Raw genomic sequence first — 17,549 nt, forward strand, 5'->3', positions numbered from 1 at the left:
GGGTCTACAACTATGCGCGTGAACGCTCTCCTCTTTTTTCTTCTCCTTTTCTTTCAATCCCTCATGCCCTCTCCCCCGTCCATAGTCCATCTGGTTAACCTTACTGCCTTTCCTTCGCTCTTTTCGTCTTCGCGTTGCTTCAGCTGCGTCGCGATTGTGCTAGCGTACCAATGCACGTATTCATTCCGGACTTTAACATAGCTGTAAATTGCACATCTAAAAGCTGCAGAAGTGAGCCTTAGACACAAGAGCGAAATCCCGCAGTTTAGGAGCCCCAAATATGCCCGAAGTCCCTGATTTCGCAAACATCTTGGGCCGGTAAGTTATAGGGTTTTACAGCATTCTTACCTTTACGTGACGCGAACCGATGTATCTCTGGTGTTAATATTACGCCCGAGATTAAACACAGTGGGACCGGAGCCACGCAGGCATACTGTGATTTGTTTTCGAAGGGCCCCACAGTGCGTAAGGCGTTGAAAACAGGTTTGTAATTTCATTTATACTTGCACCTGCAAGCTGTCTTACACGTGTGTGTACTTCACCCATTCAGACTGAGGGTCAGTGAGAGACTAATATATTAATATTTGGCAAGGCGTTAGCCTTAAAAAACATATGTTATGTTCTACACAGTCTGCGACCATCTTCTAATGACGCATCCATGCAGGTGGCAAAAACAAACGCTGTCATGTGTTTGTTTGTTGTTTTTTTACCATCACGTTACGGGATTTTGCACCATTTTGTAGTTGTATGTTTGATGAAGATCAATTTTTTTTTATCGACACGCAGTACTGTACCCAGCCTTGCTTGCACAGAAAAACAACATGATGAGTGTCAGAACTAAGTTATTTTGTTATTTGAGTGTGCTGTAGCGTGAGGATCGTTTGTTGGCTACGGGAGCCTTTGAGATTTTGTCTAACGTCTCCCCTTTGACGTCGCCTGGCAGGGGGACCACACTGCAGGGTCATCTGAGCAGTTTGTCGAACCAGTTCGGATCAGTTCTTCCAATATGTTCCGGTTCGGGTTCAGTTCCAAGATGACGGAAAAATAACGGTTCGGTTCCGGTTTTGCTGAAAATAACAGCTCAACTCCGGTTTTCGGTTCGCTCGACACCCTATTTGCAAGGGCAACGAGGCGCGCATGTGCCGCACTTGCACGACATGAACTCATGCGGCGCCGCGCACGCCACTCTCTAGAACTGGTTCGCTAGTTCAGAAAGTGCAGAGAAATCGATGGCACCTATACTTACATTGACAAAACTCTCTACTACCACTGCCAAGTGGCCTCACTGTCACGGAGTGACCGTGCAATGATTATAGCTTTTGTCATCTGATGAAAACCGGCGCACACAGTGCTTCCGCTTGCTCGAATCGGCACGTCGCTCTATATATATGCTATCGAGCGCACGCTGCTCCGTGACTGCGCATTCTTAATAAATTTATGTTCTGGGTTTTTACGTGCCAAAACCAACCTCTGATTATGAGCCGCGCCGTATAGTGGCGGACTCCGGATTAATTTTGACCCCACGGGGTTCTTTAACGTGCACCCAATACCCGGAACACGGGCGTTTTTGCATTTCGCCCCCATCGAAATGCGGCCACTGCGGCCGGGATATGAAACCGCGACCTCGTGCTTAGCAGCGCAACGCCGAAGCCACAAAGCAACCACGACGGGTGCAAGAATATGATTGTTGTGTTCTGCTATGGACGACGCCTTCTTGAAGGAAGCAAGAGCCTTTAGCCGACTGTCCAGGCCTCCTGGACTTGACACTCGGGCCGGCTTCCGGAATTCCCGTGTTGTCGAGCGAGAAATTGGCGAGAAGCTTCGTAAAACTGAATGTTTGAGTCAAGTTTCCAGCGAGGAACATGCGGATGATTGTCGTGTTGCGTAAGTAAGTTTAGAATTATAGTTCAAAACTATCCAGCTTGCATACACATATGTATGCATCTACTCTGGCTATTTTCTGATAGAATTCCCTTTTAAATCGCTCGTTAAGAGCGCGGGAGAGAAACGGGCTAGCTGGGAAAGTCAAGGAGGTTAACCGGAAGAGATTCTGGCTTGCTACCCTGCATTGGGGGAAGGCTAAGGGGAAATGAAAGATGGGGCCGAATTCTGTAACGGTTCGCTTTGGAACCGGTTCGCTCTGACTGTTACGTCTGGGTTACGTCACTCGGAGAAAGAGTGGAACGTCACGGCGCGAAGGAGACACATGAACGAGAGGCGTACCGCCACAAAGTTACGTCATCATTTTTGTTTGTATTTTGGGGAAGATACAGTACATGAAGGATGTTGCTAGTTTGGTAAAAAAAAAAACATACTGGTTTGTATACAAACAACACTTGCACATTTAATTTCCAGTAATAACTGTGAGCTTATCCACGCGGTCAGCTGGTGGTTTATTACTACTGCATATTTTTTCTTTGCTAAGTAAAGCACCATAGGTTAAGCAATCAGAGTGGTTTCCTGCATGTAGGCCGCGGCTCTAATAGGATTTCGTTCAGCCGTGGCTCAGCTAATTCTTAGCGCGAACGACTGCGATGAGAGTTCCGTCCACACATCCCACAACTTCGAGAATCTTGCCGCGGTCAAGGAAACTTTCTTGACTGCGGCTTTCTCCTACAGCGTGGAGAGAAATCTCACACCCCTTTTTCTTTTCCCTCAACCGTAATGACCCTAGCGACGGCGGTAATGGTGCGACTGACTGACGGTTGCGACAACCCAATAGCTTCAACATTGCAGACGCACTGCTGAAAACAACCTGTGGCCAAAAAAAGAAAAAAAAACACGTAGCGCGCACAGCCCTTACGTCGCAGTGTCAACGCTACTAAACATTGCAGTCCGCGATATTCTAGCTCGTCGCAAATCCATCGCACTCTGTTTTTGGGGAGCCTAAAATGCCTTCGGAACTCTTCTTCGCTCATGCCGAACGCGACGCAACGTTGCTTCTCGTCAAGTCGTCGTCTTTGGCCAACACTCGCCAGCAACACAACCAAAGAAGTCGCTATCGGTGTCTCCCTCGTCGCGCCGCCCAGCGCGAGACTATAGCAGACGCCCACGGTTGCCCTGGCAAATCTCAAGATCATGCTCGCGACCGCGCGCGACCCTCGAGCGAACCACTTCTCCGCGGTTCCGCTCGTAGCAGACGACAGGTTCGCTTCCAGATGATTGACAACCTGTGTGATGGCAGCAAGATTTGTAGCCACGTCCACCAGGGATGACAACGACGAAGCGCCGACCAATAGCGTTCGTGAGAGCAAAACGTTACACAATGCGGCCTCTGGAGCCGTATTCTCTAACGTTTCGATTTCCGAAGCATTCGCTTTGGCGGTGGCATCACATTTGGGCGGTCCGCTGACGTAATGAGCATGAGAGGAAGGACAGAGACCAATCGGCGCACAGGTTTTTTTTTTTTTTTTTCTGGAAATGAACGTCACAAACCATGCGAAAATATAGCAAATTAGGAATGCTTCTCGTTAAATAAAAATAATTTCCTGATGCTATTGATGAGGTTTATGCTTTTCATTATTAAACGTGTCTGTGGCATACTGGCGGTGAGTTATTTTGGCGTATTATGTTTACTGCGGTTCAAGAATCTAGCCGTTACATGGTACGTCGTACGTTAACATGGCGTGCAGAAACTCCACTGGAGTTGTCTAAGTATGCGTAAGCCTACCCCCAAAGTCAAGTTGACCCAGCCACAAGGTTCAAGTTGGCCGACGTCCAAATTTAAGTTGCCCCCCCCCCTCATTTAAGTTGGCCCACCCCTGAATTTAACTTTTTAACTGGCAGCTCAACAATATTGTTGACCTTACAAAAATATCTGGATACACTATACAAAACCAAATAGTAATCTCTGCCTTTCAATTTACCTTAATTTATGTACCTGCTCAACAGTGGTAGTCACAAAAATGGCGACTTTGAGGAGCAGCAGATGTTTTGGTGATGAAAATCGAATACCTCGTCGATATCGTTTTAGCGTACGTGGTGGTCATATTATCGCTAATGCGAAAAATCTTTTATTTGTTTAAGAAAGCTTGTATTATTTTTCACCATTGAAGTGCACCCCAAGAACACATGCTTACCTTGCCAAACCATGTACCAAACACAAATTTCGGACCATACATTTGCCTCTAACCAGCTGGTCAACAATATTTTTGACCCGCTGTATCTCACTTAGTTTTCAGAGACACCCTCTCATATTTCATTTGTTGTGTATTTAAATAATATCAAGAAGAAATAAAGCAATAAAAACATTCTAGGTCAAGCGTTTGTTATCTTTCCATTAAAAGGTTAAGTTGGCTCACGTCCAAATTTTGTGTGCCCACCCCAAAATTTAAGATTGCCCACCCCAAAATTTCAAGTTGGCCCAACCGCAAATTTATGTTGGCGCACCCCCATATTTCAAGTTGCACCACGCCCAGATTTTAGGTTGGCCCACGTCAAAATTTCAAATTCGCTCCCCCCAACTTTTAAGTTAGCCCACCCCCAAATTTGAGTTGGCCCACCCTAACTAAGCACGAACACAGGCGCCATAGATATCACCATCGCCACCATTTTCCTCTGAACGCCGGTCTCGCATACGATCTCGCCCGTGCACACGGCACGCACAGGCTCTGCACACAGCACACTGCGCTTGCGGATCACACCGAAGCACCTCGCGCCACTTCGTAGCAGACAATGGATTCGGTTTCCGCAGGATTGACATGTGTGTTACGTCATCATAATCTGCGCGCGCCCCGAGGGGATAGCCTCACCCAGGCAGCGATCAATCGCTGCTCACAAAGCGAATTCTTCGAAAACCGAATCGTTACAGAATACGTCTTCTGGAACGCCAGCACCACAAGTCGGTCAAGGCACTCTTGAAGTTCTTGCGTTCGAGTGGCCTCTTAGGCTATTTCTCACGGGCATTCTCTACCTCCTCTCTTTTTTTTTTTTTTTTTTTACGTGCCTTTGCTTTATCTCCGCTATTTCCATCTGCAACGAAAGCGACCGGTGACTGCCTGTGTGCGCTGTATCGGGAACAACGGCAAAGAACGTGTTCGAGAGTTTCCTCACTGCCACAGTGGTCACGCGCAGCACTTCGTTAATATTCTCAGTGTGCCAGGTGGGAGGTCCAGACGAATGAGTACGCTGCGCTTCCTCGTCGCGGGCGTGCGCACTAATGTGTGTACGCGACGTGTCTGATCTTGGGCGTTCTGGGACACAGCATCTGCTGCGAACATTAGATTTGTCCTTGATAGTACATCTGCTGTGGCACCAAGCTTGAACGGGAGAATATCCACTAGATGTTCTATAGACCTATATTGGAATATCGTTACAGCAACGTGATCTGGATCGTACTTAGATTATCCATAGTATGTATTTGTAATGCTGTTTGGATAAATCTAGATAACTATAGGGTGTGTGCAAAACAGTGCAATGTGTAAACCATCATGTTATGTGGACATCTATGGAACAAATGGTTATCTGTGATTATTGATAACCAGGATTTATATATAGGTATCTTCCCCAACAACACAAAGGCATCGTAGGAACATACGAAGGATGTCCCATATGGGATTTTGTGGACTTCCTGGGGATGTTTGAGATTAATCCCAAATGCTACCCAAGTGAGACAAAAAACGACCTCCCTGGGATGTCCCAAAGTGACTGCATGTAGAACTTGATTGGGATGTTAGATGGATGGATGGATGGATGAAAAACTTTATTAGGGTCCTTTAGGGCGCGCCCTAGCGCGCAGCGGGCCGCTCCCACGTCGGGACAGAGAGGCCGAGCCTCTCCGCTGCGTCGCGGTCCCGTTGGACAGCCCATAACTGTTCTTCGAGGTTGGGGCTGTGTAGGACAGCATCCCAGCGTGAAGAAGTGTTACTTTCATCGCCGCGTAACGCGGGGCATCGCCAAAGCATGTGAGGTAAGTTCGCTAAGTCATTGCATAGTGCACATGCATTTGTCGTCTGAATTTCGGGGTACATCTTGTGAAGTAGGGGGTTTGGGTATGCCCCCGTCTGTAGAAGCCTTAGTGTCAAAGCGGCTGAGGTCTATTGAGTTTGCAATGTGGGAGGGGGTAGATCCTCCGAGCCAAGTAAAAGTGCTTAGTAATTTCGGTGTACGAGGAAGGAGAGTCCCGATTGTCAGTACACCCGGCGTCACGCTGCCCGGTAGCTACGCGGTTGATGATCCCTCGCGCAGCTCCGTGTGCAGATCGACTCATTGAGGTTGGGCGGGGCACCCTCGATCTGTCCCATGTGGGCTGGAAACCAGATTAATGTGTGTGGCGTGATCTCTTTGCTTCCTAATATCCCTAGGGCCAGCTCGGATATGGTTCCTTTGGCAAATGCCCTAACAGCTGCTATCGAGTCACTGTAGATTGATGTCCTCTTGTTGTCCAATAAGGCCATCGCTATTGCAGCCTGCTCTGCGATTTCAGAGGACGTCGTCCGAATCGAGATTGCGTTCGTTATTTGGCTTTCATGATTTACGCTAACTACAGCGAAGGCCTGTCCGTCGGCGTAGCGCGTTGCGTCTACGAAACTGTTCTGCGAAGCCCGTTCACGAGCTTTTTCCAGGAGAGCCTTCGCGCGCGCCCGACGTCTTCCCACGTTGTGTTCTGGATGGACGTTTCGTGGGATCGGCGCGACAGTGATGCTGTCCCGCTGCTCTCGAGGGATGCTGCAGAACTTTGTTTTGATTACTCTGGAAGGAACGCCCAGCTCCTGTAAGATGTGTCTTCCAGCTTGTGTGGTAGATAGCCTGATGAACTGGGCCCTCTCCTGTGCTTCCGCTATTTCCTCTAGCGTGTTATGCATGCCAAGTTGAAGTAAGCGTTCCGTGGGAGTGTATATGGGGAGGCCGAGAGCCAGTGGCGTAGCAACAGGGGGGGCCGGGGGGCCGTGAGCCCCGGGTGCAAGGGGCCAGCGGGGGGGGGGGGGGGGAGGGGGGTGTCATATACGTCTGAAGACACCCCTCTTTCCGCCGGCTACACCCGGGTGGTGGGAGGACGGGGGTGACAGAAGACCTATGGGCCCCGGGTGCCAGACGACCTAGCTACGCCAATGCCGAGAGCTCTCTTGATTGCCTTCGATCCTGATTAATGCATTGAGCTTATCCCTCTCCGATCTTTGCCAGTTGAGCATGGCCGCGACGTAAGTGAAATGACACATTACGAACGCATGTACCAATCTCACGAGGTTATCTTCTCCGAGGCCTTGCTGCCGGTTGGCCACTCTTCTGATTAGTCTGATGGCATTGTCCGTCTTCTTAGTGAGTCGCAGCACTGTCTGGTTGTTTGAACCACTCGACTCTACTATCATGCCGAGAATCCGGATAGCATCCACCCTCGGAATATAGCCTCCGTCTTTTGTGCGCAGTTTTATGTCGCATTCAGCGAGTGGCTTCCATCCCTTTGGTTTCGGGCCTCTGCGCTTGGGTCGATAAAGTAGCAGTTCCGACTTGTTCGGTGAGCACCGAAGGCCCGTGGACTCAAGGTATCTCTCGGTAGCATCAATCGCCTCTTGCAGGGCCGTCTCTACCTGTCCTGCACTACCTCCCGTACACCAGATGGTAACGTCGTCTGCGTATATGGTATGACTGATACCGTCAATAGCAGAGAGTGTCCGGGATAGACCGATCATGACTAGGTTAAAGAGGGTTGGGGATATGACTGACCCTTGTGGCGTCCCCTTAGACCCCAGCTTGATCATGTCTGAAGTCAGGTCCCCGATCTTAAGGGTGGCTTCTCTGTCTGACAGGAAAGATCTCGTGTAGGAATGAAAGTGCTTCCCCAGGTTTAGGCTCGAGATTGTGTTTTTACCACTGCTCCATGCTTGGTTAATGATGTCCGTTAGGTATTCGATGGACTTCTCGTCCAGATTCCGTAGAGCTTTGTTTGTGATCTTGTCCGGACCCGCAGCCGATCTGCCGTTGAGGGCGTGGAGCGCCTGCCTGATCTCCTCAATCCCGAATTCTGCGTCGAGCTCAGGGTTCTCGGAGCCTTCGTAGTCAGGGGAAGGTGGTGTAGGGCACGATGCGACTGATAGGTACTTCTGTACGAGTTTCGATGAAATTTCCTTGCTCGAATATTCTCGCTTGGCTGTGTGTAGGGTGCGCGCCAGTGTGTTGCGTTGGTTGGTTTTAGTGTTCGTCTCGTCGAGGAGATGCTTTAGGAGGTTCCAGGTGCCACCGTTGCGCATCTGCCCGTCGATCGAGTTGCACACCTCATCCCATTGCTGTTTACAGAGGGCTCTGCAGTGTTCCTCTATAGTTCTGTTGATTTCCGATATCCTTTTTCTGAGCCTGCGGTTGAGCCGTTGTCCTTTCCACCTGGCGAGGAGGGATTGCTTGGCCTCCAATAGGTGAGCGAGATGGCTGTCCATCTTTTCCACCGGGAGGTCTGTACAAACCTCTTTGGTGGTAGCTTTGATGTCGTGTCTAACCTGTGCAACCCATTGTTCGAGGCTAGGCTTGTCGTCACTCTCCATTCGCTCTTCCCTAATTTTGCGAAATTTGTCCCAGTTAGATGTTAGATGTCTTGTTTTTTCTCAGATACTGGAGTGTCACAGAGATTTTCAACGGGAGAATAAGGAAGAAGGGCAAGTCTAGAATGTGCATACTGCATATAGTGCTTGATATGTATGGTGCATGTTTTTAATTCTCAGACATCGGTTCTGCAATGGAGCCACCAGTTCAAAAACTCTGGAAGTGACACCAATACAACAAAAATACTTTTATTCTGTCCAAAGCAGTGAACGTTCTAATATATACAACTACTGTGAACATAAAAATCAGCATGCATAATTTTTAAGCGTACCCTGAGCTCCCACAAAGTGTGGGATACATAATTAACGAACTATTTAGGTAAATGTTCCACAATGTTTTTCGCATTAAAACTGTATAAATGGACAATGAATGAACTGCAAAGCCTTTAAGTTGCACTAAAAGGAAAAAAGAATGAGTATCGTAAAAATGATTGTCAGCCCTTTTACATAACCGTACAACAAAATGGGGTTCTTCACGCTGAGTCATCTCTCTGCTGCCGCCCTCTCAGGAGCGTGTCGAAACCATGACATGCCTGCTTTTTTTATCTTTCAGGATGGCGCTGAAGGATCTGTCACTGGTCAGGCTGCCTGCACACTCATCAAAAACGTCCATTTTTTTTTTAAGCCAGCAGGGCATCTTTGGATTGAAAAGCAGAAACTTGCACAACCATTACTGCCTCTCGCTTACTCAAATTTCCTGAATAATGTTGCCCTTGGTAGTCATCTATTATTGACATATAAGCTAGCTTTTAAAATAGCATACAATATAGACCCAGCAGTGATTGCACCCAGTTGTCTCACAGTCACAAGTGCTTTGTGGGTTACCCACATTGTGCCTTCGCATTCTGCACAAGCATTGCGTGGGTGTGGGCACAGGTTTTATGAAATATCCTCAGGTGATTCAGGAACATTATACACAATGGAACATTAAAAATAAATAATACAATGAGAAATGAAAGAAACGCAGAGCAAAATCTTCCGTAATGAAAAATAACTTACTACACATCATCTTGCAGATATTCAGGTCACTGCAAGGCAAAATTCCAAGATAGCAGGCTCTTCAGGATGAGAGACGTCTGTTGCTGTGCGCTTTCCCCTCCTTATGGTCATGTACTTGAAAAGTACCCCAAAAAGTACAGAAATTAATTACAATAATGTTGGGGGTCACGGAAAGCGTCACGAACTTATCCCAGCACGATTTGATACACGCGAAACTAACTGCGTCACACAGCCCAGCTGCTTTTCACTGCGTCACAAAGCCAGGTGCGGCGAGTGTGCCCAAAAACTACCGAAATAAGACAATAATGTTGGAGCCTATAGAAAGAGTCTCAAACATCTCCCAGTACAAGTCATTAACTCAACTACGACAAGACGCATGTAAGACGGCCTAGCTGTTTTTCGCTAATTGTGTCACAAGTTTCGGTTTCGTGCCGTAAAAGATATGGCAAAAGCCTAAATTGCTTGAAATGCATCGCAGACTGTCAAACAAAATTTCTCACCTTGGCGTAGTCCAATAGTGCATTGGTGCCGTGTCGAAGAGCCGAAGGAACGCAAGAATACGCCGGGAACCTAGCAAACAGGCTACATCCAAAATAAACGCGTCGCTGAACAGGCGAACTTCACATGCGCAGCCAGCCTCTCTCGCATCGGTGGCGCGTCTGGTAGAGAGTTTCATACAATAAAGTAGGAAACTCTATGGTGTCTGGTGCATGACGCATGCATCTGGCGCGTCTGGCTGGCCGTTACATTGTTGCTCGGTGACGCAAGAAAAATAAGTCGCAAAGTATAAGTTCTTTTATAAGCAAAACTTTTTAGCTTCAGCGGGAAAGAAAAATAAATGAAACGTTGTAAGTTCATTTCACATTCTTTTTTTCCGATGCTCGCGTCAGCTAACAGATGGTGTGAACATTAGGCGTGACGCGTTTCCTGCCGCCAGTTTTCGCCGAGTGTCCCCTCTTGTTGAATTTTTCTCTGTGGTTCTGCATAGTTCTGCTTTTGTTCAAAACATGGCTCAATACGAGAGAAAATGATGATGATGGTGCGTTAAAAGAAACAACCAGAATATTTATATACCTTTTTAATTTCTAGATAAAAACAGTCAGTTACACAATACTTATCTTTTATTGATACTTCGATAATAACAAATTAAATATTAACAATAAGAAGTTGAAGTAAAACTGAAACAATTAGACCCTGGTCATTTCGGTTTCACGAGCAACATGCCGTAGCAATCTTGCGAAACAAAGCGCCGCGATGAAGGAAAAAGAATGTTCTGAAGTCGGATAATGCGCCCACTAAGCCAAGAAGAATGGCTTGATCCTTTATATTAAACAATTTCAATCTGGTTGTAAACACACTAACAAACGTAATGAATTTTAATTCTGTGTTCCCCGTGTTACAGGACCTGCTAAAAACGATGCAAAGTCAAGAAAGTGATAACAGAGTTCATGTAACATATACCCCAGCTAACTTTAGCCAGAGTTTTAAAAATGTGAATGCCACATAGCTGGACAGAACCAAGGTAACATTGTTTGCCGTCGCTTGTAGATACTCAATTTCTTTTCATTCTGCCTAATTAGATCATTAGTCTTAATTAATCCACTTCTCAAATATTATGAGATGAAAAGTGTCAATGAGAAAATTGTAGAGCGACATGAAAAACACCCGATACAACTTTCTGTTGCTCAATACCTGCTACATAAAAGTGTTTCTCCGAACGTGAAAGAAGCCTGCGAATACACGCAAAGTGCCTCGATTGGCCAGTCATGCGGCAATTTTGCATGCACTTGCGGACTTCTCTCGCACTCGGAAAAACATGTTTATGTAGAACGTATAGAGCAACAGAAAACTGTATAGGGAGTTTTTCCTGTCACTCTACAATTTTCTCATTGACACTTTTCACCTAATTATAATATTTGAGAATTGACACTAATTATTTGATTAGGCAGAAGGAAAAAATTATTTGAGTATCTCCAAGCGACGGAAAACAATATAAGCTCGGTTCTGTCCAGCTACGTGGCATTCGCATTTTTTTAAACTGTGGCTAAAGTTAGCTAGGACACCCTGTATATGTGAGTTACAACCAACACAGAGGAAGTCCTGCAAGGGACGTTTTTCGGAACATCTCTCCTGCATAGTCCTCTGCGAGACCCACAGGATGCCCGTATAACGTCTGGTGTGGGACATGGGATGTTTATGCATTTTTGGGATATCCCTGGTAGGTTTTGTGCACGTGTTGTCAGGGATTATATTCACAATGTCCAGAAGAAACGTGCCATAGATGTCGAAGTAATATTTTTGCTTTACTGGGGACGCTGTCACGCATTTGGTACATCCTTTCCTCTTGCAACAACATGTGATAGCGCTCATGAGATCGCGCTTCGCAGACGCCAAGCACTTGGGGGCTTCCTCCTCTCCGATGATACTGTGTGGCCAGTGCTTCCTTCGTTCCCAAGATGCCATTATGCGACCGATGTCGATAAAAAAATAAATGCATTGACCCTCCAGACTTAAAAGCATGGGTTCGGTGGTTTTATTTGTGTTGCTCTTTTCACCCCTCTTGCATCCATGCTTTGTACACCTGCTTTCTCATACCATGACCTCCTGCTGACGCAGTTGCTATTGGTAAATCATTGATAACTGCGGACCATGAGTTTTTTTTATTAGGCTTTAAGATAACCATGCAACGCTCCGTCCTAGTCTGTTTCATGCCAAAAATGGTCAGTCTCATACGTGAGCATGTCGCAGCAAGTTTGAGTGCCTTCCACCGCCGCGCTCGGTACACGCTCTTCGTGCACTGAGCACATGCTGCAATGTGCAGCTGACAGACACACTCGCACATTGCAACGAAGACAATAATTTCAATAATTATACGTTGCAACAAACCAAAGTTGCACAAGCATATAGGGAGAAAATGCGCACAATGCAGTTGGCAATGCACCTATAGTGTGCACTCTAAAAGCACCTGAACAAGCGCGCGTCTTTGAAAACCTGCCGGGAACCAAGCACTCCAGACCGAGTCCTTCGAGCACAGAGTCACGTGTTGGGCAGACTTCTTGAGAGAAAAAGCATGAATGGCTTCATGGCAAGTTGGCTTGTGGAGGCTAGCTGCTTGGCGGAATGTCCCCTCCTAGTTTTATTTCATTCCTCCATACCAGTCGGTATCACACACACATAGTACTAAGCATACAAAAAGGAAAACAAGCTGCAACTTCGCCCGAAAGGTGAAGCATTCACAGCAATAGCAAGGTATTAGACAATTACACGTAGCAAGCATCTTAGTTTCATCAGCCGTATAAACTCTATGCACAGATGCACAGATCACATGCACAGATGACGCCACATGCACATCACATGCACAGATGCACAGATGCACAGATGCACAGATGAAGCCAATTTTCACGGAAAGACCCAGATAAATTTGCATAATGCACACTATTGGAGGGACTCCAATCCACACTGGGTAGAGCGCAATCGGCATCACTACCAGTTCAATGTGTGGTGCAGAATTTACGCCGGTGCTATAATCGGTCCCACCTTCTTCGATCACGCACTGACTGGACAACGTTACGTGAATGGAATCCTTGTAGGAGTAGTGGATGTGTTTTTCAGCGAAGTCCCGACGTCACATCTTCCACTTCTGTGGTATCAGCAAGATGGGGCACCCACACATAGCAGCAGCCCAGCATGAAACTGGCTGAATGCAACTTTTCATGTGCAATAGATTGGAAGGCACGGGCCTGTAAATTGGCCGGCTAGGTCACCTGACCTCTCTCCACTCGATTTCTTTCTTTGGGGTTATCTGAAAGATCGTGCTTACATGATCGAGACGGATGTCAGATTAGCTCAAGACAAGGATAACGGATGGTTGCCGTAGAATTACGGAGTCAGTCATCAAGAAAATCACTGAAGATGTGATAAAACAGACATAGTACTGCGTAGCTGTAGAAGGAGACCTATTAGAACATGTCCTCTATGCAGCATCTGGTGTTCACGAGCTTATGAATTCATAGATAATAAGGGCACACTGAAATCAGATTTTTTTTGGTGCAGACATCTTGATTGCCAATTCGGCTCCTTTAGAAGTGGAATATTTACTTACTTGAATGCATCGGTTTTGTCTATTCTCTACATGTTGGTCGCTTCCCGGTTCGATTATTTCGCTTTTATTTTTTTACACGAACCTCACAATTAAACTTGTCTGCAGGAGCATACTCTTGTAGCAGAGCCTTCCAACTTACTTGTCTGGTAATCCATGACAGTAGATTGATCCACGGCACTGCTCTACCCGCGAACTTTCTTGAGAGAGACTCCGTGCCTTTTCTTAAACCCACGGATCCACCCATCGGTGAACTTGAAGTCCTGAATGCCCTTTTTTAAAGCGAGCATCTCGGCTTTCGGCTTGAACATGTTGCCCGAAACGGGGAGGTTCTTTGCTAGGACTCCTTTAAACCACAGCTGCGGGGCCTCTTCAAGCTTTGGATGTTGTCCTTTCCGGTCATTTTTTGTACTTTTGCAGTGCGACTGGTGGACTGCAGACAAGATCTTTTCTTTGTTTTTCACATAATCAGGCCAAGTCTGTTTGGAGATATTAAACTCCTTTGCGACGTTGACTTGGGTCTGTCCTAGCTCGATGAGCCTGATGATGGCGGCCTTCTTGTCCACCGTCACGGTCGAATATTTTCCACGCTTCGACACATTTGGTGGAGGTGGGTGAAGAGCAGGGGCCATGGCGTCGAAAACACGTCAGCGTTGCGCTGAATGAATGGCAGCAACACATTGAAATAGCGATATGTTGTATGGCAGCTAGTGATGGCAGGCAATGATTTCACTTGCACTGTACTGGATAAAAGCTGGCGGATCACTACTGGACGAAAACGTGCATGACACTACATACAACACCAAGGCAAAACTGATGGTGGTGGTTATAGTGAGCATCACAAGGCATTCATAGGTGGTGTCCAAAACTGGCCACGCATGACCGATTTTCGGCTCTCAAAATTGCTTCCACCACAGGCTACAGACAAAAGCATGGCCTTTAAGATCGGTGTTTCTTACAACAGGCGCCACCACTGCCTCGTGGATTTGGACACCTCCTATACTTGCTAATCAAATTACTATACTGATCCAAGGCACTTCATGTCCGATCTGAAGCTAGTCGGGCAGCTCCCCGACTCATAGCGCTGGTCCGCCACGGCAAATTATGACCGGAAAATCGAACTTTTGGCTTTATGTTGTCCAAAAAATCGGTCGCGAAAATGCATTAGCTCTATGGGAACCCTGATGGTGCATTTATGAAGTCTGGAATATACATCAAGTCCGAATTTTTGGAGTCCGAAAAATCGGTTGGCTACAGTATAACTCTCCTTTCCAACTGTATTGGTGTCAACCCAGTTGCCTCTGTGAAAAGGGGACAGCATGTTCTTGATAAGCATGTTCTTGTAGAGTGTCCAGTGATCATTACAGCCCACAACAGATCACTGGGGTGTGTCAACATTCTCGACAAAATGCATTTCTGTAACTTTTCCATGAAGTCCAAACGATTATGCATTTATTTTGGCCCACTGAAAATGGCTGCTGTAAATGCAAGGTTCATGCAGAAAAACTTTCGGCAGCAGGGATGATCGCCCATAAGCTTGAGGGAATTCCTCTCAGAGCTTGCTATTATAAGCCTTATCCTGTACCATAAGCATCTACCAGGGCACCCTTCTATAGAGAATGTCACACCACTCAAGAAGAAAGTGTGCTTGAATGTCCCTCGCAATGTCAGAACAGACAGCAAGGAACATTGGCCCATCTGGAATGTACGGTGAAAGTGCTGCAAGGCATGCCCAGGGGGATACACGTATGTCTCCTGTTCAAAGTGTCTAGGAATGCTTTCTTTGAACAAGGACTACAGGTGTTTTCTAGGTTACGTTCAGTAGGCTGCAAACAAGAAGACTTATGCTTTGTACTGCTTTTCATGTGATACATGCTGAAGGAGGCGGCACGAAATGAAGATTGCTTGGCTTGGCATCCATTTTGTACATTACTGCCCCCCAGTGTTGCAATGTACAACATCTTATAATTCAGACTATACAATCGAATTTTTCACTGAATAGAAATATTTTAAAGTTCTGAATGATGTTTCCCATACTGGGAACTAATGGGCTAACCACTTCGTATCTACTTTCATCTTTTTTTTTTTTTTTTTAGCGCACTATGAAGCAGGTGAAACAAAAGGACAACCCATAAACCATGCCACCTTCTAGTAGCAAACATTCAGTAGTCTTCCACTATGGCATTAGTAATGATTTTATGTGTCGTTCAGTGCATAATTGCTTTGTATGCACAGTTCTCTGACAACGATGTCGAAACCACACCAATGCTAACTCTTGCAATAGGAACTCATGCCACATCAAATAAAAACAGTAGGAAAAGAGCACTTGTTCCCAAGCTTTACTTGATTCCAAGTCAAGCATGTAAACAAGTGTACAAGTGGCTGTGGCTTCGTATGCATATGTTTTGTACATGTATACAGTCGAAAGTCCACTTAACGAAGTGATAAACACACTCGAATTATTTCGTTAAATCAGGAAGTTCGTAAAATCGAGAAAGGAATTTTTAGGTTCTTCAAAATCTAAACTTGTAACGTAGTGACACCCAAAGGGTACCGCGGCATTGTATTTGCCGCTAACCCACGCCTGCGCATGTCAAAAGTTTTTTCTTGGACATGTTCCCGGATGAAACGGCACAAATGATGGCGTCCTTTCTTTTCAATATGGTTGAAAGAGTGCTGGCCGGGATACCACTGCTGCCCCTAGTGCCACCTGGTACATAAGAGCGCTACCGACTGCCGAGTAGATTATTTCACGCATGGGCGCAGCGTGCAGCCTCATCAAAATAAAGCTGAGGCCATTACTAGGGCATCCAGATGCTTTAACGCGATAGCGTTAGAGCGCACGCTCGAAGAAAAACAGCCTCTGTCAAAAGTGGCAAAATGTCACTGCCATTTTTAATCATTTATTTCAGGAAAAACTTTGTTAAATCAGGTTTGGTGCAAGTTAGTTTCATTAATTCCGGTTGATGACAACACTGAACCCTATGGGTAGCTGCCGGGGAGAGAAATTTTTTTGTTAGATGGGGAACTTCGTAAAATTGGGTTTCGTTAGATCGAGTTTTAACTGTGGATGCCAGGCAAGCCATGTGCAGGTTAGATTTTTACCAAGCACGTGCCAACTTTATAATACTTTGTTAAAGTATGACACATGCAAGAGTTTTGCATGGCCTCCTATATAGCAGTGTGCAATTGTGTCAATTGCATATGGAACAAACGATTAATTGTGATATTGGAGGCCCTCGTTTCCCTGTACTGAAGTCACTATCCGTCATCAGAGAAGCAGGACATCATCTTACAAGATGAAAATGAACTGCAAAAGTCCGAGCGTGTTCCACTGCATAAAATTAACAGCATCAGAGTTACAGTTGGGAGCAAGCATACTGAAAAATATCCTATGGCATTTGCACAACAAAGCAACCATATGCACGAGCGTGCAGTGAAAATAAGCCACTCCCCTTCCCCTCAGCGATAGTACTATATTGACAATGTTTAGTAATGCCAGGTGTGGACCCACACCTATACAGATTTATCCACCGAGCTTAATACCTCAAAACAATCCTGAGGCTATGAGAGACACCGTAGTGGACTGAAAGCCAAATTTAGACATATCTTTTGGCCATTTTTCCCACTGTCTTGCCCTCAAGTCCACTACAGTTTATTACCTTAAAATTAGGATCCAAAGGGAGCTGATTTGGTTTGACCCTGAATGCATGAAATACCTGGGACTAACAGTCATTATGAACTCATTTTCAGTTTGTTTTGCTGGTGCAACTTAGTGTAGTATGAATAAGAAGCCAGCTTTTGCATATTGTCAGTAAGCATCTGACAAAGTGACGAGCTTTCATAAGCCTCTTGGAACATTGCAAATTCTTTATAAAGAAAAGCCAGGACAAGCCAACAAGCCTTATGTCCCACAACGG

General features: G+C 46.1%; 1 protein-coding gene and 1 long non-coding RNA gene across 2 annotated transcripts; both read right to left on the reverse strand.

Moving 5' to 3' along the window:
- Positions 1–8,704: 8,704 nt before the first annotated feature.
- On the reverse strand, positions 8,705–11,388 carry LOC129388218 (uncharacterized). Its single transcript, XR_008615248.1, has 2 exons — positions 9,531–11,388; positions 8,705–9,119 (listed from the first exon to the last, which is right to left on the reverse strand). It is a non-coding gene; the product is annotated as an uncharacterized lncRNA (long non-coding RNA).
- Positions 11,389–13,814: 2,426 nt separating this feature from the next.
- On the reverse strand, positions 13,815–14,261 carry LOC140217312 (tigger transposable element-derived protein 4-like). Its single transcript, XM_072287772.1, has one exon. The coding sequence runs from the start codon at positions 14,259–14,261 to the stop codon at positions 13,815–13,817; it is 447 nt and encodes a 148-aa protein (XP_072143873.1).
- Between the last annotated feature and the right edge of the window lie 3,288 nt (positions 14,262–17,549).

The sequence above is a fragment of the Dermacentor andersoni genome, chromosome 1 (assembly GCF_023375885.2).
Source record: "Dermacentor andersoni chromosome 1, qqDerAnde1_hic_scaffold, whole genome shotgun sequence".
Lineage (NCBI taxonomy): Eukaryota > Metazoa > Arthropoda > Arachnida > Ixodida > Ixodidae > Dermacentor > Dermacentor andersoni.